This window comes from Anabrus simplex, chromosome 2 (genome assembly GCF_040414725.1).
Source record: "Anabrus simplex isolate iqAnaSimp1 chromosome 2, ASM4041472v1, whole genome shotgun sequence".
NCBI lineage: Eukaryota > Metazoa > Arthropoda > Insecta > Orthoptera > Tettigoniidae > Anabrus > Anabrus simplex.
Window position 1 is genome coordinate 859,167,708 of NC_090266.1, and position 25,309 is coordinate 859,193,016.

The 25,309-nt window shown below is 39.5% G+C and overlaps 1 protein-coding gene across 3 annotated transcripts in view; it reads right to left on the reverse strand.

Annotated features, from left to right (window-relative positions):
• Positions 1–25,309, reverse strand: part of Dp1 (satellite-binding protein 1 Dp1) — a 344,304-nt gene that overhangs the window by 51,070 nt on the left and 267,925 nt on the right. For all 3 annotated transcript variants that reach the window (XM_068226305.1, XM_067141586.2, XM_068226304.1), the window contains exon 19: positions 19,956–20,153. In XM_068226305.1, the coding sequence (XP_068082406.1) occupies positions 19,956–20,153 (198 nt within the window). The remainder of the gene's footprint in view (positions 1–19,955; positions 20,154–25,309) is intronic.

Here is a 25,309-nt window from a genome sequence, read left to right on the forward strand (position 1 = left end):
TGTGTGGGTCGTACGGACGAAACTACTTACAAATTTGTGTGATGTCAACAGAGCTGCAGTAAGGCTTGTGCCCGCCTCGAAGCGGAATCGTTCTTCTCTGACGAATTATGTTGGGGGGGGGGTCTTGTATGTGCGATTTATTTTTTCATTTTTTTGTTTCGAAAAGCCAGGAGGGGTCTAATACACGAGTAAATAAGGTATATCTTTCCCACCAATTTTTATACCTCTGAGACCTGCCATACTATAAGAGATGCGAGTTACATATCCCAACATGATAATGTATCCTATTCCATCAGAGTAAGCTGTTGCAGAAATATTATGTTCCACTGGGGACTCTAATACAAAAGTGATGATGATGCTTGTTGTTTAAAGGGGCCTAACATCTAGGTCATCGGCACCTACTGGTATGAAATGAAACGAAATGGAATGACAAATTAAAAGTCCAAAATCCTCCACTGTCCAGAATTCAAAACGTGAGGACGAAGAATGAATGGACGGATATGAATTTAAAACAATCAGTGGATCCGACCCGCAACGCCGCACATTTACAGAAACTGATGTAAAACTATAGTATTACTGACCAAGGGACTGCTTCTATAGCATAATACTGAATCGATGATGCTTGTAGTCTAAAGGAGTCCAAAATCAAAGTCATCAGCCCCTCATAATGGTACTAATCACTAGGAAAGTAGAACCACGGCATTTGTCATGTTGCGGTACTAAGCAAATGTGGCATAGACTCGCGGTATTCCACACATATTACGGTACTACTCACAGGTAATGAAATTCGCACATGTAATACAGACCTATGGCGTTTCGCACACTGCGGCGCCATTTACAGGCAACGCGAACCTACGGTGTTCATCACATACGTGTACTAACCACAGGGATGTGCACTATCCCATGGTGTTTTTCATATAGTGGGTACTGATCATAGGCAAGCCAGAACCATGGTGTCGCTCCTAAAGTTGTACTAATCACAGGTACTGTGAAAGCCGGCAACACACACTGTTGCTACTTATCACAAACCTATTTTGTACCTAACATAGTCGTACTACGCACAAGTAAAAGCAACCCATGGTGTTCCCCGCATGGTGGTACTAATCACGAGTAGTTTCATGGTTCTAATACAATCATCCCTTGGTTGGCCCTTTTAGTTGCCTCTTACGACAGGCAGGGGATACTGTGGGTGTATTTGTCGTCTGAGTCCTCCACCCACAGGGGGTTGTGTGTTAGGTCCGCGAGAGGTACTTTATTTCCCTCAAGTCCGCTGGCAAGCTGGTTAGGACCCCCCACCATCCACCACCCGGGACGCGCCACGTGGGAGTATCGCCAGCGTAGTAGGTTTGTGGTAATACAAAAGTAACTGTCTCAGCAAAACCAAAGGAAGGATAGGAAGTTTCTGATTGGCTAACGGATATTAGGAAGCACAGCAGCTCACATAAGCGCGCCCTCCTACAGAGGCGCCACCAATAATTTTGTAACAGTTTAGAGGAAGTACTGGCATCCTTGCTGGCCAGTTACAGATATTCTCTAGTTATCTGAATTGCTTTGTATTAGGCTTGCAAGTGGTAATACATACAAACGCGTAGTTCCCTCGAAACTCTTATGTGTGGTCTTTCCTCTTTGCATCTCGTGTTTCATGCTGTGCTGTGGACAATGAGCAAAAGACTCAATACAGTTTTTGGGGACAAAAACTCAATTACAGTTACACTAATTTGAAGAAACGCGTTGAAAGAAGGTACCCATAATAATAATAATAATAATAATAATAATAATAATAATAATAATAATAATAATAAGAGGAGATAATTTTAAAAAATTATAAAATTTCTACTGGTTCATGTAGTTCAGATAATGTGCATGGTATTCAAATATCAAGTCCAGAAAAGCCATCGCAAGTGCCATCACGTTTATCTGTCCCTCCTGCAACTGCAACCTGTGGACCAGTGTAGCAACAGTTGCTATTATAATTTTTGCCAGTACAAAAGAAATGGGGCGATATACAGAAAACTACGTTAGACTAGCCACTTACACAGCTGGTTATCACATATTTCCGACCTTTTTCTATGGCGGAAGACTAAGATTGAGCCATTTATACTGGATTAACCAAGCAATTTGGCTACGTGGTTTGGGTTACGTACCTGTTAGCTTGTATTCGGGACAGCCCTAAGGATGGTTTTAGGTGGTTACCCTTATTCACACCAAACAAATGCCGGGGCTGCTTCTTAGTTAGGCCAAGGTCACTTCATTCTTAGTCCTGACCTGTCCTATTAAGCAGACCCTACATGGTCAGTAATACTGTCAGTACCGAAAAATATTGACAGTAATACTGATCGCGTGTGGACTGGAATGATGGAATGAAGGCCAGTACTGAAGCAGATCCGGATTTCCTGATCTGCGAGCGTCAGTACTGTAGAGTGGTGGGGATACTGACAGTTATACTGACCGTGTGAGTGCGCTTGTCATTATTTCTGTCAGTATCAACGGAGCAGCGGTGGACGACAAATGCGTTTCTCACCAAGGCCAAGTAGAGGTGCTTGTGGAACCGTCAAGTAGGCCTATTGCAAAAGTTTATCGAGCTATATGAAACGCTGCCAGAATAAACGTACTTAACACAATACATGTTTCCACAACTGCTGTACTGATGGAAACTGGTGACATTATAGCAGAAAACTTTAAATCTTCAAAATTCATACCAGTTGTAAGATACCTCACTGTCACCGCTAATCTCTCTGCCACCGATAAACAGCACCGCATGTTTGTATTTTGCCTTATTACAAAAGGCTCTACCAATCTTCAAAATTTATACCAGTTGCAAGATACCTCACTGTCACCGCTAATCTCTCTGCCACCGATAAACAGCACCGCATGTTTGTATTTTGCCTTATTACAAAAGGCTCTACCATTCGTAGTAATTTCGAAAAAGTACCCTCACGCATTCGGAGATAGTTCTGATAATCTTCTGCTTTGGTATATTGTGTTTCCCTCAACACTTCATATGAGAATACTTTTCTCTTTTCCTAAGCCAATCTTTAACCCATCATTTACGTTTAAAACTGCGTTTCGTGCAGTACTAATATGATAGCTACAAAATGCCCGTCTTTTACGATCCATTTTGATAGAATACCGCAATTGCATGTTATAAATCTCATTCCGTAGTGACGGTTATTGACTTTATTTGTAAAGCGAGAATGCCGCAATGGTAAGCTAGTGCACTGGTACTGACCAAAATATTGACAGTAATAATGATCGTGTAAGGTCGCTACAATATTGATGCGTACTGTCAGTATTATTGACTCAGTATTACTGATCAGTGTTACTGACCGTGTAGGGTCTGCTTTACCATCGTCACCATAAGACCAGTCTGCGTCGGTGCAACACAAAAAGAAATTAAGAAAGTACTGGATTAAACTCTCCTTACTTTCTTCCTGACAGATGGACTATTTCCTCATCCCTCATTTCGGCAGTATAATGAAAAGGGTATGACATTCGTTCGTCAACATACTGTATTTACTCGCGTATTAGGAGCCACCCCCCTGGCTTTTCGAGACGAAGAAAATGAAAAAAATAAATCTCACATATAAGACCCCCCAACGTAATTTGTCAGAGAAGAACAACGATTCCGCTTCGAAGCGGGTACAAGTCTTATTGCAGCTCTGATGACATCGCACAAATTTGTGAATTGTTTCACCCGTTCGATCTATGCAATGAAAACGCGTCGAATCCATGTGGTACACCTGTGTTTCGTAGTTAAGAAATGTCCGCCTCCGTAGCGTAGGTCTAGTGCAGCTCTTATGACATCGCACAAATAGATGAATAGGCCTAGCTTCGTGTCCGACCTGCGCATTGCAAGCATGTAATCATGCTATATGTCTGTGTTTTTTAGTTAATAATGTCCGCCAGCGTAATGGTTAGCACAATTAGTTGCTGTTCTCGGGAGTCTGACTTTGATTTCCGGTATCGTACTGCCAGAGATTTACGAATGGCAGGAAAGTTGATATGCGGCAAAAGCGGTACATGTAACTCCCTTCCACTGGGGGGTGTGTCTAGAAAAAGCTGTACGATCTCGGGATGAGGAAACGAGTTTACATTAGTTGAGAAATATTCGCAGTTGTTGCTATTTATACAGCAGGCGAGATCATTAACAAAGTGGTCGTTTAATATCTTTAACTCGGGCCAATGTAGGTATATATTTGGAGAAAAGTAAGTTTAAAACGCAATAAAAGCTATCCAATTAAAATGATTGTTTTATTTGCCAACGTACCTAACAAACAATAATAATAATAATAATAATAATAATAATAATAATAATAATAATTTTATGTCCCCATGTACTTTAAACAATTTTTGGAGATGCCAAACTAAACATACTAGGGAATGCGTTAATAAAAAAAAAAGACAACGAACGTATGAAATTAAACATTATGATAATAAAACGCATTACCGCCACATCTGTAGATATCCATAAATGCGGTATATTTTCCTGTTATTTATTTTTATTCTTTCCGTCGAGGAACTTTTGGCACCATCAGGGCGATAACATACCTAACCTAAACCATGTGGTCTGTCTTATCTCATGGACAGCTGCTTATAAAATCCTGATGCGATAAATGTAGAGAACAAGCATGAAATGTACTTAAAAATAAGGATCTGTGTTTCAATAGCCGCAGTTATCAAAATAATTTTTCCAGTTACTATGTATTGCATTCGGAAGTACAACTCGTAACATATGCTAGTTATCAGCTGATGGTTTGGCATGCCTCCTACAGCACGGCTTTATTCGTAAGGAGTAGCTTCTGCTAAGTATACACCAACTGGAAATATAAGAGACCATCTCCAGAAACCATCTGGGAATAGATTCACACTGTTTAGACTCTAAGGTCGGGAACGAAATGATTTTTAAAAGGTTCAAAAAGACGGGATCTCGTATGCTCTCGATTGCAGTGCATGGCTCAAAGAGAATGAAGCATGGCTAACACGACAGAGGAGATGGCAGTGAAGATGACGTCACTTGGAATTCCGACACGCCGGTAGTAGGGCAGGGAAGTTGGCGGCGCAAGGCGATAATTCAAATGAAAGCAGTGATCAGGTTTACTGTGTGGTAGGCCTTCTGCTGAACTGACAGAAACAAATGACTGGCCATTAAGTTATTTTGTATCAATATTTAATTATATAACACGATACCCTTATCCCTTTGTTCTACGGGGTCGAGTATGAAGTGAGACGAATCTTCGTAGCGAGTTCTTACGGCCGTATGCCCTTCCTGACGTCAATCTCATCAGAGGAATTAATGAGATGTAACGAATGACGTGATATGAGTAACTAAAAGGGACATTTATATGTACCGTACGTCTAAAAGTCGTGTTCACCATTTATTGTCTTTTTATGTTTAGAAATACTGCCTTACGACGAAAATAGCCAGTGTAACTTAAGTACATTCTAAGTCCTCCTCTGCGAACCATGTGACCTTGCCGCGGTGGGGAGGCTTGCGTGTCCCAATGATGCAGATAGCCGAGCCGCAGGTGCAACCATATCGGATGGGTATCTGTTGAGAGACCAGACTAACTAATGGTTCATCGAAAGGGGGGCAGCAGCCTTTCGGCAGTTGCAAGGGCGGCAGTCTAGATGATTGACTGATACGGCCTTGTGATAATACTCAATATGGCTTAGCTGTGTTGATACTGCTACACGGCTGAAAGCAACGGGAAACTACAGCCGTAACTAACTCCCGAGGACATGCAGCTCTCTCTGTATGAATGATGTACTGATAATGGCTTCCTCCCCGGTAAAATATTCCGGAGGTAAACTAGTCCCCCATTCGGATCTCCGGGTGGGGACTACACGAGAGGGGGCGATCATCAGGAAGATGGATAATGACATTCTGCGAGTCGGAGCGTGGAATGTTAGAAGTTTAAATCGTTGTGGTAGGTTAGAGAATCTGAAAAGAGAGATGGATAGGCTAAGGTTAGATGTAGTTGGTATAAGTGAAGTACGTTGGCAGGAAGAACAAGATTTTTGGTCAGGTGACTACCGAATTATCAACACAAAATCAAACAGGGGAAATGCAGGAGTTGGTTTAATAATGAATAAGAAAATAGGGCAGCGGGTAAGCTACTACGACCAGCATAGTGAAAGAATTATTGTCGTCAAGATAGACACCAAACCAATGCCCACCACAATAGCGCAGGTCTATATGCCTACTAGCTCAGCAGATGATGAGGAAATCGAAAGAATATACAAATAGATAGAAGATTTAATACAATATGTAAAAGGTGACGAGAATCTAATTGTGATGGGAGACTGGAATGCAGTGGTAGGCCAAGGAAGAGAAGGTAGTACAGTAGGAGAATTTGGATTGGGACAAAGGAACGAAAGAGGAAGTCGGCTGGTTGAATTCTGCACTGATCATAATTTAGTCCTTGACAATACTTGGTTCAAACACCACAAACGACGGCTGTATACGTGGACGAGACCTGGAGACACTGGAAGGTATCAAATCATTATGATTAGGCAGAGATTCAGAAACCAGGTGTTGGATTGCACAACTTTTCCATGAGCAGACGTGGACTCTAACCACAACTTGTTGGTCATGAAATGCCATCTGAAGTTGAAGAAATTGAAGAAAGGAAAGAATGCAAAAAGATGGGATCTAGACAAGTTGAAAGAAAAGAGTGTGAGGGATTTTTTCAAGGAACATGTTGCACAAGGACTAAATAAAAAGGCTGAAGGAAACACTATAGAGGAAGAGTGGAGAGTCATGAAAAATGAAGTCAGTAGGGTGGCTGAAGAAATGTTAGGAAGGAAGAAAAGATCAACTAAGAATCAGTGGATAACTCAGGAGATACTAGACCCGATTGATGAACGACGAAAATACAAGAATGCTAGAAATGAAGAGGGCAGAAAAGAATACAGGAGATTAAAGAATGAAGCGGATAAAAAGTGCAAGGTAGCTAAGGAAGAATGGCTGAAGGAGAAGTGCAAGGATTTTGAAGGCTGTATGGTCCTGGGAAAGGTAGATGCTGCATACAGGAAAATCAAGGAAACCTTTGGAGAAAGGAAATCTAGGTGTATGAATATTAAGAGCTCAGATGGAAAGCCACTTCTAGGGAAAGTAGACAAAGCAGAAAGATGGCAGGAGCATATCCAACAGTTGTATCAAGGTAAAGATTTAGATAATTTGGTTCTGGAACATGAAGAGGCTGTTAATACTGATGAAATGGGAGACTCAATTTTGAGGTCAGAGTTTGACAGAGCTGTGAGTGACCTCAATAGGAACAAGGCACCTGGAATTGATGACATTCCCTCTGAATTACTAACTTCCTTAGGAGAAATCAGCATGGCAAGGTTATTTCATTTAGTGTGCAAGATGTATGAGACAGGAGAAGTCCCATCCGATTTTCGGAAGAATGGTGTTATACCTATTCCCAAGAAAGCCGGTGCTGACAGGTGTGAAAACTACCGCACCATTAGTTTAGTATCTCATGCCTGCAAAATTTTAACATGTATTATTTACAGAAGAATGGAAAAACAAGTTGAAGCTGAGTTGGGAGAAGATCAATTTGGCTTCAGAAGAAATGTAGGAACACGTGAAGCAATCCTGACTTTACGTCTGATCTTAGAGGATCGAATGAAGGACAAGCCCACGTACATGGCATTCGTAGATCTAGAAAAGGCATTCGATAATGCTGATTGGACCAAGCTCTTTATGATTCTGAAGATGATAGGGATCAGATACCAAGAACGAAGAATTATCTACAATCTGTATAAAAATCAGTCTGCAGTGATAAGAATCGAGGGCTTTGAAAAAGAAGCAGCAATCCAGAAAGGAGTTAGGCAAGGCTGCAGTTTGTCCCCTCTCCTTTTCAATGTTTACATAGAACAGGCAGTAAAGGAAATCAAAAAGAAATTTGGAAAGGGAACCACAGTCCAAGGAGAGGAAATCAAAACCTTGAGATTTGCCGATGATATTGTTATTTTATCTGAGACTGCAGAAGATCTCGAGAAGTTGCTGAATGGTATGGATGAAGTCTTGGGTAAGGAGTACAAGATGAAAATAAATAAGTCCAAAACAAAAGTAATGGAGTGCAGTCGAACGAAGGCAGGTGATGCAGGAAATATTAGATTAGGAAATGAAGTCTTAAAGGAAGTAGATGAATATTGTTACTTGGGTAGTAAAATAACTAACGATGGCAGAAGTAAGGAGGACATAAAATGCAGACTAGCACAAGCAAGGAAGAGCTTTCTTAAGAAAAGAAATTTGCTCACTTCAAACATTGATATCGGAATTAGAAAGATGTTTTTGAAGACTTTCGTGTGGAGCATGGCACTGTATGGAAGTGAAACATGGACGATAACTAGCTCAGAAAGAAAGAGAATAGAAGCTTTTGAAATGTGGTGTTACAGAAGAATGCTGAAGGTGAGATGGATAGATCGAATCCCGAATGAAGAGATACTGAATCGAATTGGTGAGAGGAGATCGATTTGACTAAATTTGACGAGAAGAAGAGATAGAATGATAGGACACATCTTAAGACACCCAGGACTTGTTCAGTTGGTTTTTGAAGGAAGTGTAGGTGGTAAGAACGGTAGGGGTAGACAAGGTATGAATATGACAAGCAGATTAGAGCAGATGTAGGATGCAATAGTTATGTAGAAATTAAAAGGTTAGCACAGGATAGGGTGGCTTGGAGTGCTGCATCAAACCAGTCTATGGACTGATGACTCAAACAACAACAACAACAACAACACATTCTAAGTTTGTTAAATAATAGTAGAGAATGTTTACACGTACAATTTATAGCTTAGAAGTCATGTGTTCGCTGCACAAAATTTTGAGGTTATCGAATATTGGACTCCCCTTTACTATTTTTGGCTGTAAAAGTGGGGGGAAAAAAGGGGTCTAATGCGCGAGCAAATACGGTAGTTTGCAATGTCAGGTCCCATTACACGTATGTTTAACTACAGATCCTTGGACATCTAGGAGCACACAGAGCTACCTAGCAGTTACAACGCATTTTATAAATGAAGGTTTCAAAGTACAGTAAAACCTCGTTAATTCAAAGTAGTTGGGATGCAAAAACCGGACTTCGAATTACGTGATTTCAAATTAACCGCCAACACATAATTCGGAAATGCCAACCCTTGCGGCATTACAACAGCATGCAATTAGCCTTGATTCACAGTTTAAACCTCCCAAAGGCCATAGTAAAAAGCTATTTCCAAAATGTATCCTACGAGGTGCATTTACAGTATTCAAATAATGCACTTGGATAACTCACCAGCAAACATAACCTCATGCAATGAAATGAAAAGAAAGAAAACATGATTCAAATACGAGGAGAAATCTATACTGGCTCCCCTGTGCAAGTGCTTTATTCATTAGATCACTCACTGTACTGAATGCATTTTAGATGCCTTGTGCTAGCACAGAAAGTACCCGATGCCCTTAAAACATTGCGGCTCATCAAACTTTCCTATGATGAGGGGAGAAAGTCTCGCTTCCGTCCACATGACAACCGTACAGTGACTATACTTGTACGATTTCCCACCATGGCACTTCTAAGACACATTAATGCATGCAATCACCTTGATTCTCAGTTTAAATTTTTCAAATGCCATGGAAAACACTATTTCAGAAATGTATCCAACAAGGTGCATTTACATTATATAAATAATGCACTTGGATAAAACAATGGCAAACATAACCTCACACAATGAAAGGAAGAAAAACACGATTCAAAGACTACTGTATTAGTTCTTGGAGTGTAAATGGGTCATTGTATACATTTTATAGGAATAGTTAAGAATGAGGAGTGGCGAGCTGGTGAAAAGGACAGTGAGAGTGAAGAAAGAGAGTTGCTATTTGCGAGGGGCTGCAAGAGGCAACGGGGGGTAAACTACTGTTCCTCCGAAAAGCTGACCTGCAACTTGTATTATGTTACTTTTATATCCTAATACTACAGTGTAACGGATACACAGGAACATGATACTGGAAAGTAACCATTTATCCCATCTCTACATACTATTCTTTACTTCTGATCGTTCTACGTAGCGATTTTATTTGACATAAATAAATATCACACGAGAACACGTTCACTAACTTGTATAAATTACTTTATTCACACTGTACGTCACAACACACAATTATACACACTAGCAAATTATACTATATACAACACTCAATAGCGGAGTACCCTGAAGTCGATTCTGACCAGTACAGATATCAACAACACTGACGCACGCACTATAACATACTCTCTCTTGAATTCACCGCCTCACTCACTTGAGCCCAATACTCAGACTGTCTCACTGACTTGACAGCTCGGTATTTATACCATTCGATCAACCATCTAGAATGATCGACTTCTGGAAGAGTTCTTACAACACTCTAATGAAACACACTCGAAACATCGATCGACCAGCTAGTCGAATGGGTACTCGAAAGTTCCTTCAATATTTAAAAATGAACATGGAAATATCTACAACATTCGTAATGTCTCTACATGTATCTGGATAATAAAACCTAACAGTAAGTTTCCAGAACCCTTCATATATACCAAATTATAGTACAATAAGTCTAACATATGAACATTATGGAATTTTCTACTGCTTTCGACTCTAGATTTTGAGGTTAAACAATACACAATACGCATTTGAGGTTATACAATTTTATACTACATATTTACAGGGAAATCGTATATTAATCATATTTAACATTTAATAAAATATAATTTAGCCTTCTATAAACTATAATTAAAATATATTAAACATAATAATTGAAGGTTTTACACCAATTATGATGTCGTACCTACGACACTTCACGGTCACAATTTTCATTACTTCCCTGTCTTGCACCACTATTTCCACACCCACAATTCTGTTTTTCGTATCTCACCACTCATTCCCGCCCATTTCATACGCCACTTCTGCAGGGCATTCATTCATAACTGCTTATTCTCTTTCTGAATTCCTGTCTCTTGGCCTTTATCCTTGAGGACTAATTTTTACATTTCCTCTTTCTGCTTCCCCGCCTGCCATATGACAACCCACTCTCGCTTTCTCTTATCTGTAAGCATTTTCTTACTCTCCAGCACACCTCGAGCCTCTCGTATCTCCTCCAGTCTTACTTCCTCCAACTTCTTCATGTTGGCGAACACCACTTTTCTTTATCAATTCTCTTCCAGAGTTTTTTTTCTTTACGTTCACACTTTCGCTTCCACTGCTTATCCCATCTTCACTTATTGGACGTCATCCCTGACTACTTTACATTTCAAATCCTCCTATTGCGCTTCTGTCTTTTGCTGTTCCTTCCTACACACTGATCTTTATCCAGTCAATTTCCTGTAACCCCATGCCAGCATGACTTTCAAATTCTACCCATAACAGATAACCCACCATGCTTTCCAACTCTCAAAACCATAATATCACATTCTCTTTCTGAATTCCTGTCTCTTGGACTTTATCCTTGAGGACTAATTTTTAAATTTCCTCTTTCTGCTTCCCCGCCTGCCATATGACAACCCACTCTCGCTTTCTGCTACGACTTCCATAAACCTCACCAAACTCAGCCTCTCAAAAGAGACCGCCTGAATGCACCACCACCTCGCTCATCTTCCCTCATTAATCAGAATTTCACTCCTCATCTCAGTTGAAAACACAGCACCCATTTCCACAATCATCCTCAAGACAAACCATGATCTTTTCCATCAAACTATGCAACATCTCCATGAACGAACTACACTTTTGTAGGAACGCTCTTAAAGCAGGTATCCCTCTCCCGCACTAACTGTTTATCAGCCAACAGACACCCCTCTGTTAAGCCCCGCTCCATCTCGGCAGATCTCTTCACCCTACCTAAGCCAACCACACTAATTCCCAGTCTTCCCAAACATTTTCCACAATGGCCACTCGAAAAACCCTCAACAGAAACCTGGACTGATTCTACAACCCATACTGTTCTGAATCTCTCATCTCACACTTTCACCGATCATGAAACATTGGTCCTGTCCAGGGGACTTACTTTCTGCCTCTTCTGCCCCTCTAAGAAATCTTCCCCACTTCAAATTCTAGCCGATGCCCACTCTTTCGCATGGAACTCTGCCACTGCTTTCAATACAAAGACAGTTATTCATCTCCTGATGATATCGAGCCTTTCGTAACTTGCTTCAAGAGCCCATCTAGTATTGAACCTCAAACCCTACCACCTGACCATCCCCTTCAAATAGCATATAATTTTCTCCTAACCAGTCTATCTTAGCCCAAATTCCTAGTCTTTCTTCCTACCCAACAAAAACACTAACTCCACGCTCTGAGTGGACTAGGAGATAACCCATACATCATCATTCTTCACGCCGATAAAGGATCAACAACAGGTGTCAAGAATTTCCAAGATTATGACCTCATACGTCCCTCTCACCAAGACCCCACACAAGATTAAACTCTGAACTAAGCCAGTTGCATCAAACTCTGTGGACCACACGAGGGTCCATCTGAAACCTCTATCAGTCTCCTCATCCCAAACCAGCTCTGTACTTATAAGTTCCACATACTTCCCAAGATACACACGGCCAACAATCCAGGACACGTCATTGTTTCCAGCCAAAGTTCTTCCACAGAACCCATTTCAGCATTGCTTGACCAGCTTCTTCAACCCTTCATACTTTTCTTTGACTCTTACATTCATGACACCAGTCATTTTCTTGACATCTTGCACTCTTCCCAAACCCCTCCTAGCAGACTGCCTTCTATTTATGTCGCTTCACTTTACACCAACTTTCCTCATGCAGACGGACTTAGGGCCATTGAGTCCTTGAACATAGAGCAACCTGGGGTCCTGCCTCACATTTCCTTCCTAATCAACCTTGCACAATACAGTACAACCTCGATGCATCGTTTTTCAAGGGGGAGGGGGAAAATGACGATGGATGCAGAAAAACGATAAATGCGGGTGACATAAAATAATAATAAATAATAACAATAAATCAAAATAATAAAATACGAGTACTGTATTTGGGCATTTTTCATGTGAATATAATAATAATAATAATAATAATGATGGTGTGTGTCCTCCGAAGCTGGGTGCAGATCTTTCAAGTTGTCGCGTGATAGGTGATCTACGCGCTTATGAAAATTCGGCTTTACCTAAGATGAATCCTAATGCGTAAGACGGTGCGCACACACAGCCCCCAAACTGTCAGAATTAACTAATGAAAGTTAAAATCCCCGACCCGATCGTGACCCCTTGAACTGAAGGCCAAGACATACTAACCATTCAGCCATGGAGCCAGATATGCTTATATTATATATAATGGTATCAAAATATTGCAATCATGATATACGCAATGAAAATAAAAAGCGCGATTTTTACGCCGTTTCGTTTCACTTTTCCTAACATCTCGTAGTAATTGGAAAACCTCCAAGGTCAGTCCTCTTATTGCAAATTAATGATATACGTGGATATTATGCCGATAACCTGTATTTTGGTAAAGATTCCGTAGACCCTTCGCGAAGGATAGGTCAGAGATCCCACATGGCGCGGCTCGGATGATGTCACAGATTTGAAATTCAACATGGCGCGCCTCGGACGATGTCACAGCAAGCTAATCAATGCTGCCAACTTCGTAATTAGTTTCAAGACCACGCTAGTGAAAAGATTATTTTTCTGGCTTGTAACAAGACAACTGGGCAGGGGTCAACAAAGTGGTCAACAGGTCTCTAGCACCCCACACACATCACAAGGTACGGCACAATTAATAACCCTGTGACTAATTAAAACGTACCCGGCGCATGCCATGAATATTTTAAACTGCGATATTTTCTCATTTTCAAACGAAGCTGGCAGCCCTAGCCAGCCAATAGCAACACAGAAAATGGTGGCAAATTTGAGTTTTACAGTGCCTCTGTTTTAATTCTTGTGAATAAGAATACTTCTAGGGGCCGGTGCCTTTGGTTGTGGTACCATACACAACCATTAACCCGACTCAAGGGAGATAGGGCCACCTTCCCTATTCTCCACTTGGGTAACTCCTGCCTGGCGCATCCACGTTGCGGGGGTGGGCATCCTCTACTCCAGTAGGCCGGTGTAAAAGGATGGGTAAGTTCAGGTGGGGACCCAGTCCCACGGGGTATAACGTGGAACCCTTGCCCAGGGTTACGGGTGAAGACCTTAACGGCGGATCCAGCAGAGAAGGAGACCTTCGGAATGGTGGACAAGGCGGATGAGGCAACCCATCCTCACTGGGGTTAATTAGTTGAGGACGTAAGACGGGGTAGACGGGACTCCTTATTCGTGGTGAAGACAACCTGTCTAGGAGTAGGATGCTCCAAAATCAATGTCCCCAGCCAGTGGATAGGGTTGAGCGTGGGGTTAACGGCCTCACCTTGTAAAAAAAGCATTGTTCAGAAGACTTCTACGAGAAAACCGGATGGAAATCGAAGACGACAAAAGCTTAGGAAAAGGACACGAGTAAGGAAAGCGGATATAAACATGGCGACATGGAATGTAAGAACAATGTTGAAACTGGGAAAAATGCAAGAAATTGTAAATGAAACAAAAAGATTTGGATACGACTTAGCAGCGATTCAGGAAATAAGATGGAAAGGGCAAGGATGTATTGAAAAGAAAGATTATAACCTCTATTACAGTGGGCCAGAAGAAAGAACAGGACAGTTCTGCACGGGATTTATAGTACATGGGAAATTGAAGAAGAGTGTAATAGGATTTGAACCGATCTCAGATAGAATATGTAAGCTTCGGATTAAGGGGAAGTTTAGGAACATAACTGTTATATCAGCACATGCACCAATCGAAGATGCAGATGAGGAAAGGAAGGAACAATTTTATGATGAGTTAGTACAAACCGTTGAAGAGGGACCAAGATATGACATGACTATTATTTTAGGAGATTTTAATGCCAAAGTGGGAACGGAAGAGTGTATGAGACCAATAGCCGGGAAATATACCTACATGATGAATCAAATGAGAATGGTTTTTACTTGGGACAGTTTGCAACTACGAGTGGTCTTATAATTAAAAGCACCTGCTTTGATCATAAGAAAATACATAAAGGAACGTGGAAGATGCCAGGAAACAATGTGGTAAATCAAATAGATCATGTACTAGTGACAACGAGGCATGCAGCATCAATTATTGACATAAGGACATGCAGAGGGCCAAACTGTAATTCTGATCATTATTTAGTAAAAGCAATAGTGAGGCAAAAATTGGCAATAGGACAGAGGAGACAACCTACGGAAAGAAAGAAATGGAATTTGGAAAAACTACAACAACCAGAAGGAAAACAAGAATTCCAGTCAAAAATGAATAATACTTTACAGACGATTGGACAAGTTTCTGGAATAGAGGAAAGGTGGGCAAAAGTTCAAAAGTGCATACAAAATGCGGCACAAGAAACACTGGGTATAGCCAAAAAGAAAAGAAATATTTGGTTCGATATGGAGTGTGAGGAAGCGATTGGAAAGAAGAATGCAGCAAGGGCAAAAATGTTACAGAGAGATACAAGGTCAAATAGGGAAAATTATGAGAAATGCAGATGTGAAGCTAATAACATCTGTAAGAAGAAGAAAAGAGAGATGATTAAGAAGAAACTAGAGAGTATAGAGACACAAAGGTTACAGAAGAGGACAAAGGAATTCTATAATGAAATTAATTATTTCAGGAAAGGGTATAATCCAAGATTGAATGGCTGTAAGAATAAAGAAGGTAAGCTATTACAGAATGAAGAGGAAATAAGTGAAAGATGGACCGAATATTTCCGAGAGCACCTTAACAAGGAAAGAGAAGATGTGGAAGAAAGTGAACGGCATATGGAGCAGAATGGACCAGAACAATGGATAAATGCCCCCACATTGAAAGATGTAGAAAATGCTATTGCAAAATTAAATAACCATAAAGCAGCAGGAGAAGACGGAATAACAAGTGAACTGATTAAAAATAGTAGCAAAGAAATGCTAGGAGAGATACATGAACTGATTATTAAGATTTGGGAGGAAGAACAGTTACCTGATGAGTGGAATACAAGAATAATTTTCCCAATATATAAGAAGGGAAATAAGTATGAATGCACTACTTATAGGGGAATCACACTACTGAATATCATCTATAAAGTATTTTCAAATATCCTATTACAATATCTGACTCCATATGCTGAAGAAAGATTGGATGAAGTACAGTATGGCTTCAGGCAAAATAGGAGCACAGTAGATCAAATATTTGTGGTATGTCAAACGATGGAAAAATGCTATCAGCATAATATAGATCTACATATGTTGTTTGTAGATTTTAGACAAGCATTTGACAGTATGTACAAGGATAAGCTATATGAATACATGGAGACAATAGGAATACCACAGAAACTGATTAGGATGTTCAGAATCACTTTAGAAGTAAGGGCAAAGGTGATGGTGGATGGAAGAATTGGAAATGAGTTTGCTCTTAATACAGGAGTCAGACAAGGTGACGCACTCTCAGCTACTTTGTTTAATCTGGCAATTAACCAAGTCCTTGAAAAAATAATGGATACAGGAAATATTGTATATAAATCTAAACAAATTTGTGCATATGCAGATGATGTAGTGTTAATGGCCAGGAATGATAGATATTTGAAGGAAATGTTTCTTGAAATGGAGGAAGCAGGAAAACGGATGGGATTGGAGGTGAATGACAGTAAATCTAAGTATATGCTTGTGACTGTTATAGAGGGCAGAAGAAGTCAAGATAATCTGACAATAAACGGCCATAATTTTGAGAATGTACGAAGTTTTGAGTATTTGGGAACCATGTTGACAAATAATAATAGAATAAGTGAGGAGATACATCGCAGAATAATAGCTGGAAACAGGGAAATATTGTATAAAAATCTAAACAAATTTGTGCATATGTTCACCCCACGTCGCGAGATGTGAGCAACAGTTCTTGTCTATAGCATAAATATAGGCTATACCAATTCGTAGTAAACTGACTGTAAAATTTATGTCATTTTTAAAAGTTTTCGGATTTTACTGGATTTTTGCCGTCATTATGTAGATCATTTTTTAAATTTTCTGGTTGTCAAAATCCTGGCCCTGTTTATAACAAATAATTCTTTATCATTGTTAAGACACCAAAAGTAGTCTGTACCATAATATTTTATCATAGATAGTAGAATAGTGTCATAAAGATGACTGGAATTTAAAATAAATCTCAGTGCTTTAAAAGGGATCAAAGTGTTGTGTTTTTCATGCCAGCAGGTGTATTTAGCACTGCACTGCAATAAAATTTCATTACACTCAATACAGTGTCAGAGGGAGGCTGAAGTTAATATCTGGGCCAGTCAGACCTAATCATATACTGCTATTCCTGTAAATAAAAAACCCCACAACTCATGCTATTAAGTAACCTCAACAGATAGTAAGGGATTTGATAATGAATGAAAGCTGTCTACTATTTCTGACTTGAAGACTCAACTCAATGTAACACATTAATTTAAAAAATATAAAGGGGAATGAATGTAAGAGTCCAAATATATATGTGAGGAAAACATGAATTATTTAACATGAAATGGCATCTTGATTTTAAAAACATGACTATCACAAGACCAATTCAACTCTCTCACACACATGAATTAATTTTCAGGCCAAATAAATTTAAGGTAAATCGACATGGAAAAGAAGAGGCTTTTCCATAACTTATTCCTAATTTGGGTCAGAATATATACGAGAGCTTTATAGCAGGTGTGTTCTATATTAGCAAATTCATATTACAATATAATTAAATTAATGTAGTAATGGTCCAACTTTCAATACTATAATACGTAATATTCTGAATTACATTAATTAATTAATTAGGGGCTAGTTTTGGCCGGGTCTGGCCATCTACAGCCTTAATGTAAAACATCCAATAACTAAACAAATGTACATGCACACAATTGCTATAAAACAAATGAAACAAATATTTACTTGGATTTTTTGGAACACACCAAAACTAATAATAATAATAATAATAATAATAATAATAATAATAATAATAATAATAATAACTTTAACAACATCCTTTTCTGGGAAAGATTTGTATATGACACAATAGTAATCATGGATGAGAGCGTTACAAACCCAGCTACCACTCTCATTAATCTAAATAACATTGACCCACATATAAAATTCACACTTGAATTCGAAACTGAACAGAAAATAAATTTTTTAGACCCAACTATTATCCGACACCCAAGCTACTTAAGACATAAGATTTTCAGAAAACCCACCCAAACAGTCACCACAATCCGTCAAGATTCTTCACACCCCCAAATTCACAAACAAGCAGCAAACGACAGCATGGTATACCAAGCCTCCAGTGTTCCAATGTCTAAGTGAGACCTCAAAAGTGAGTTGAACACTATTCGTAATATAGCTAAATCCAATGGATACAACAGTTTCTTTATAGAAAAAATAATCCAACAAATATAAATACCGCCCTTCTACCACCTTGAAAAAAAGCTAAGAAAAACAACTCCTCTCTTTCTATCTTTACCTTCAACAAACAAATCTACCAAGTCACCAACATCTTTGAAAAGAACGATGTAAAAGTAGCTTTCAAAACAAACAATAGAAACGCACAAGTCTTACATAATGCCACATCCATAAACAAGTTCAATAGTTATTCAAAATCAGGAGTATACAGGATTATATGCAACAGTTGTAATTCTTCTTACGTCAGACAGACCAGGAGAATTTTTAATATAAGGTACTCGGAACACGTCAATGCCCTAAAATACAATAAATTTTCAGCTGTAGGACAGCATATGCATGACTATAATCACAAATTCACAGGCATAAAACAAGATATGGAAATTTTCAAAATCATCAACAAAGGACCCCTCCTTAACATTACCAAAAGCTGTTTCATACATTTAAATCAATATTTCAACCCAAATCATAATCTTAATGAAATTTCAGAAAAGCTAAATATCCTTTTAGACCTTCTAATCCCCATTTTCAGTAACGTCAAACTAACAAGTCATAATTCAGTTTTTCATAATATTCACAGCATCTTTCCTCAACAGCCATTCCCACATCCTTCAGCCCCGCCTTAATTCCCCCTTCCCTTCCCCCCATCTCTTTCAGGACCTTCCCCCTTCCCTCTCCTTCCTTTTCATTTGAATCTCACAACAGTTAGTCTGAAGCACACACAACGATAGGCCACACACCTCAATCTGTATTGAGAGGTAAGTCTCATATAACCTATGCCATCCAACTAACACATTCTCTCATTCAATTCATTAATTTAATTTTATCTAATTTGTTCAGGTTAACTTCATGGGCACCACAATGAATTGCAAATTTTATACCAGACACAATGTATCTGTGTTAATTTCAGAATGATTTAACAAGCACCACGAGAGCATCTCATTTTATTACCTTGATTGATGATGAAACAACATCTAACAGTTCTCCGGCAGCTAATGGTTATTTACAGCGGTGTCCAATGGCTTGCATATGACTAACACCACTCAGATTTGGTGATGAACTATGGGATCAACTTTTACAGTTCCCATTTACTATTGAATTATTAATGATTAGATGTTCTGTGTATATAAATTAATACTTGAAATACTCTCAATGATGAGCATACTCAAGAAGTTAGAACCTAGTTTATTTTCAAATTTAATCATAATTTCATCCCAATTTTTAATGACAATTTGTATATTTGTTTCATTTGTTTTATGTCAATTGTGTGCATGTACATTTGTTTAGTTATTAGATGTTTTACATTAAGGCTGAAGATGGCCAGCCCCGCCCAAAACTAGTCCCTAATCAATTAATGTAACTTAGAATATCACATATTATAGTATTGAAAGGTGGACCATTACTACATTAATTTAATAATTATATTGTACTTACAATTCAATACGGATCAGGACCATGAAGTTTATAATCTATAATATGAAAATTCATATTACCAAATCTCTGACTATTTTCATGATAGCCTCTTTGGCAGCATGAACATCATCTTCGTATCCCGTGATGGTAATTATGTGTTCCTCTGGATCACCTTTCTTTGGAAAATTAATTTGGACATCATGGTCAGCACGGATCTTGGAAATTACAGCTCCCTTGCGTCCTATGATCTTTGGATGATAATTAGGATCCACGGAAACCTGAAAATGAGTCATTAAAATGCAAGCAGGATTAGTTAGGTAAAAACTTTCTCATTTGATGGATAAACCGGATTAGATATGTACAGTCACTCAAAAAAGAATAAGCTAATTATACTGAATATTTGTCAAGTTTAATATTATCAGAAAATTTTAATTATCATCAAAATGAAGTTCACTTCCCTTGTAGATAGATACAAACCAAGTGGATACCAACAACAAACATATCTATAGATTCAATTATTTCTGAGATAAATGTACCTGCAAGAAACTTATACAATATCATGCGCTCAAATTTTTTTTCTTTTTTTTCTTTTAGAGAATGTATATAAAAGTTATGTAGACAAAAGGAACAGAGATTTATGCTAACTGCTAAATTTCTTTTACAAAATTCAATATACTCAAAACAGTTCTGTCAACTAAAATACGTATTACCATTTAACCCTTTCCCATGGACTATCTTTGACTCACTGTCTGGGGAAAGCTACAGTAATAATTTGCTTATCAAGTATAGTTGTGGAACACCTTCACTAAATAACTTACTCTGTAAAAACCACTTAAGATATCTGTTTCAAATTTTGAAACAAGGGAAAATACACTATACTTATTCTGAAATGATAGAATGAGATCACCTGATTACATGCAGGAACCCTCCAGTTCAGAATGATACATCAAGAAGCATCCAACATGGTGCAAGTTAATGCTAAATTGCTTGTTCTTAGTCAGTCTGAATTGCTCAAACTGATCGGGCTCTTATTTTCTTCGTAATGCAGAGAACAAAGGACTTCACCCTGACTCCCCCCGTTTATTTCATTTTAGGAATCTGCCGGATGAAGATATTTAGATAGCAAATGATACTGCCTCTCAGACATACAAATTACAAACAATTTTCAGTGAGATAAATTGATATTAGTTTGAATATTATGTACAGTAATTACATAGAGGCTCATAGCCCAAACAGATTTAAATGGAGGATCAAAACCGATAATTATTATTTGTCCAAGGAGGCCTAATATTTAAACAGGGGACGATACCTGATGGGCATTTCCTCTATTTCCTGTCCTGTGCAATATACCGTATTGTGATTTTCCTCAGCTTCATATTCTGTCCAACTGCTTCCCACACCATTTTTATTATCATACCTACGACTTCAAACTCACTATCATTGCATTCGTCAACATATTCATCTACCGTATAATCCCGAATACACCCGTAATTTTCCCCCCAAAATATTGGTTTTAAATCTTGGATGCGGGTCACATTCAAGCCGTTCATTCTCGTAAAAAATTAATATGTTTACATGCAGTATTGAAATAGATTTGAAAATGGTTACTGAACTCAATATACCACATGTAAATGGGCATTCAGGTCTTATTGCGTTTTACTTGCGTTCTAGAAAACAAGATTGATTTTTTCTCAATACTGTTACAGTGGCATGTAAACGCAAAATGTAAGGTAATGAAATATGGTAAATCAAAGAATATGGGTAAATATGAAAGCCGCTGCTGCAGATGCTCAATCGTCATTTGTTTCACAAGTGTTGCTGGCATGCTGGGTGCGCGAATAGCTGATCTCGCGGGATATCGTACTTTGCGAGAGTCGAGACTGTTGGTTACAGAAGTCTACTTCGCTCACATTCGAGTTTCATATTTGCCCCGTGAAAGTGCTATCTCGATAGTAAGCGATGGATTCAAAACGGCGTCTGCGGTCATTTACTGTGTGTGAGAAACTTAAAGTTGTAAGTGAAGCAGAAATATACGGAAATCGTGCCGTTGGCAGAAAGTACGATATTGATGAATCGTGTATTCGTGATTGGCGGAAGAAGAAAAAACTTCTGAAAAGTAACGGCGATCGCAGAGCGTTCCTCAGGCGGAGTGCAGTGTTTCTGAAAATTGAAGAACGACTCCACAAATTTGTGATACAAAAATGTGAGTTAGGATATGGTGTTTCTAGTGAAATGTATCAACTGAAAGCACTAGAGATCTCAAAAGAACTCAAAACACAGGGTTTTACTGCAAGCCACGGATGGATCCGAAACTTTTATCGGAGAAAGGGATTGTGCATTCCGAGACGTACGTCTATTTCACAAGGTCTCCCTGGGGCGTATGAAGAAAAATTAATGGCCTTTCAGTGTCACATTATTCATTTGAGGAAGCAAAATTCTTATTTGCTGTCGCAAATTGGGAATGCTGACCAGACACCTGTCTATTTTGAAATGCTGTTGGAAAATACAGTGGATACGAAGGATTCTAACAGAACAGGTGGTAATGAAAAGCAACGATGTACGGTAATGTTGTGCGTATTAACGGGTGGAACCAAACTCCCTCCATATGTGGTTCTGAAAAGGAAAACGCTTCCGAAAGGAAACTTGCAGTCCGGTGTTATTGTTAGAACACACGAGTCCGGCTGGATAGGTAGGTAGGTAGATAGATAGATAGATAGATAGATAGATAAGATAGGAATGGGTGAACCCTGCCTTCGCAGGGCTCCACACGTAGGTCTGTGAAGACCCTTTGTGTCCCTTAAACGGGTTTGCCTGGTCCAGCCCTAGTGGATGGACAGTGTGTTAGTTGAGGACTGGGTGAAGTGCGTTTGGCAACGTCGCCCGGGAGCTTTGTTACAAAAATGAAACATGCTTGTGTTGGACAGTTACCAAGGACATACAACTGACGCCGTAAAAGATATGATGAGGAAAGGAAAAATGGATCCTGCGGTAATTCCCGGACTCGCTTCTATTCTACAGCCGTTGGATGCGTGCGTGAACCGGCCTTTCAAAACTGCAATGAAACAGTTGTACAACAAATGGATGTCTGATGGTGATCACGCGTTAACACCAACCAGATGAGTGATGAGGCCTGAAGTGGGACTAATATGCAGCTGGATCAAGACCGCATGGGCGTGCATTCCCAACGATCTAGTGTCCAAAAGCTTTAAGAAATATCGAATTTCAAATTCAGTGGATGGTAGTGAGGACGACTATTTGTGGAAAGATGCCAGCGATGAAAGTTCCAATGGTGAAACTTCAGATGACGGTAAATTGTCAATGATCTGAGTATTGGACCGATTTTATTTACCAATTTGTTATGATTTTATTCACTGTAAGCTGTTTGAATTTATATTTCTGATATATTTGAAGAAAATTAAATAGGTAAGTAATTTGATTCTTAATTTTTCCCCCCCCCCCGTATTTTGCCGCCTCAAATTTTGGGTGCGAGTCATTCGGTGGCGGGTGGTATTTGGGAGTATACGGTAATTTGTAACAAATATCCTCTTCACTCAACTGTTTATGTGCATCCATGTTGCTGCAATGTGTTTACATTCAGTCAGCTGTTGTTCTATCTAAGAAAACGTATAAATATCACTTTTATTTAGCATTACATGCATGTCATTTGTATCTAGGAAGCGTAGGGAATTCACTGGTCCCCATAAGTTATATGTTTAGCAGACAGATGGCAGAGGAATTCGGTTTGAAAGTCGAGTATGCTCTACTATGCACCCGCGGGAGACAATGTGCGACTCCAATACGCTTTACTACGCAACCCGCGGAAAGAGTTAATGTGCTATCTTCCTCAGTATTACTAAAAAGAGAGCAATCTGAATTTAATCTCTGCTTATTTATTTATTTATTTATTTAATTTACAATTTGCTTTATATCGCACCAACACAGATAGGTCTTATGGTGATGATGGGATAGGAAAGGGCTAGGAGTGGGAAGGAAGCAGCTGTGGGCTTAATTAAGGTACAGCCCCAACATTTGCCTGGTGTGAAAATGGGAAACCATGGAAAATCATCTTCAGGACTGCCGACAGAGGGGTTCTAACCCACTATCTCCCAAATGCAAGCTCACAGCTGCGCGCCCCTAACCGCATGACCAATTCGCTCGGTAGTCTCCACTGTTAAGGTGAAGGAATTTTATGTACATCTTTTATTTAAATAAAGCATAATGGAGTATTTTAACTATCCATGAATACAAATAAAGGCAAAATAATTTTAGGCATCTCGCGGGAGGCTCACCAGCCCCTTGCGATTTAGTTTTAAGCATCCCACCACTGTTGTTACAATTCTGAAATACACCGGCCCCTCTATCTAAATCGGGGTGATATAACAAGATGAGTGTTTATGGGCCAGAAGACCGCAGGAATCGTAAGCATCACTATTCATTCATTACGAGTACCTAGAATTAACCCGTAAAACTAGCACATATGTGAAGACCACATACTTTAACAACAGGAGGTACACACACAGATCAGGAGCAGGTATTTTATAGGCTGGGAACTGCGTGCTGCATGCAAAGCCACGCAGTAGCTCATATGGCAAGAGCGTGGTGGGATATGTGATAGGGGATACTGCTAGAGGGTTAGGAGGTATAAGGATCGAATCCCACGCAAGTGTTTTCTTTTTTTCACAACAGCCAGTTGCCTGGGATGTGGCAAGTTTGCTTACTTAATAGTTTTCACAGACTGATTTGTTTATTTGGCCCTGAAAAAGGCCACTGGTATGGTGGCATACGGTATAGAGCTGGGTTGGAAGAGACTAGAAATATGCAACAGGATTTCAGTTATCCACGTCGTTTAACGCACCGTAGCACCTGCTCGAACTAACCTTTGCGGTCGATACAGAGCCACACGCGATGTTGTAAGGACCGCCTGGCATGATGCAACATCTCTGGCAAAATGGATCAGCATGCTAATATGAACAGGACTGCCTGGCTCCTGTACTTACACCAGTTGTTTTACATGGACCCACAGGAAAATAATTCAGGGGGCATAAGATCAGGCGATCTAGTGGGCCAAGGGGCAGGTCCTTCTGTTCCTATACATTTATGAGGATACGACGCATGGAGATGGTTCCGGACGACCACCGCCGAGTGTGGTGGATCTCCATGATATTCAAACCGCATCCTGCAGCAGCCAAAGAATAGCACGTGTTCCAAGAACGGTGGTAAGCCATCTGGGAGAAACCACAGATAGCGTTCTCGTGTAAGATGGCCCTCAAAGAAATGGGGACTGATAAGGTGATCACCCACGATGCCACACCATACGTTCATGCCCGACTATACCTAAGCTGCCTGTTGTAACCAATTGCGATTATCCACACCCCACTAATGCATATTATGGTGATTAACGGTTCCATAGTTGTGGAACTGTGCTTCGTCCATA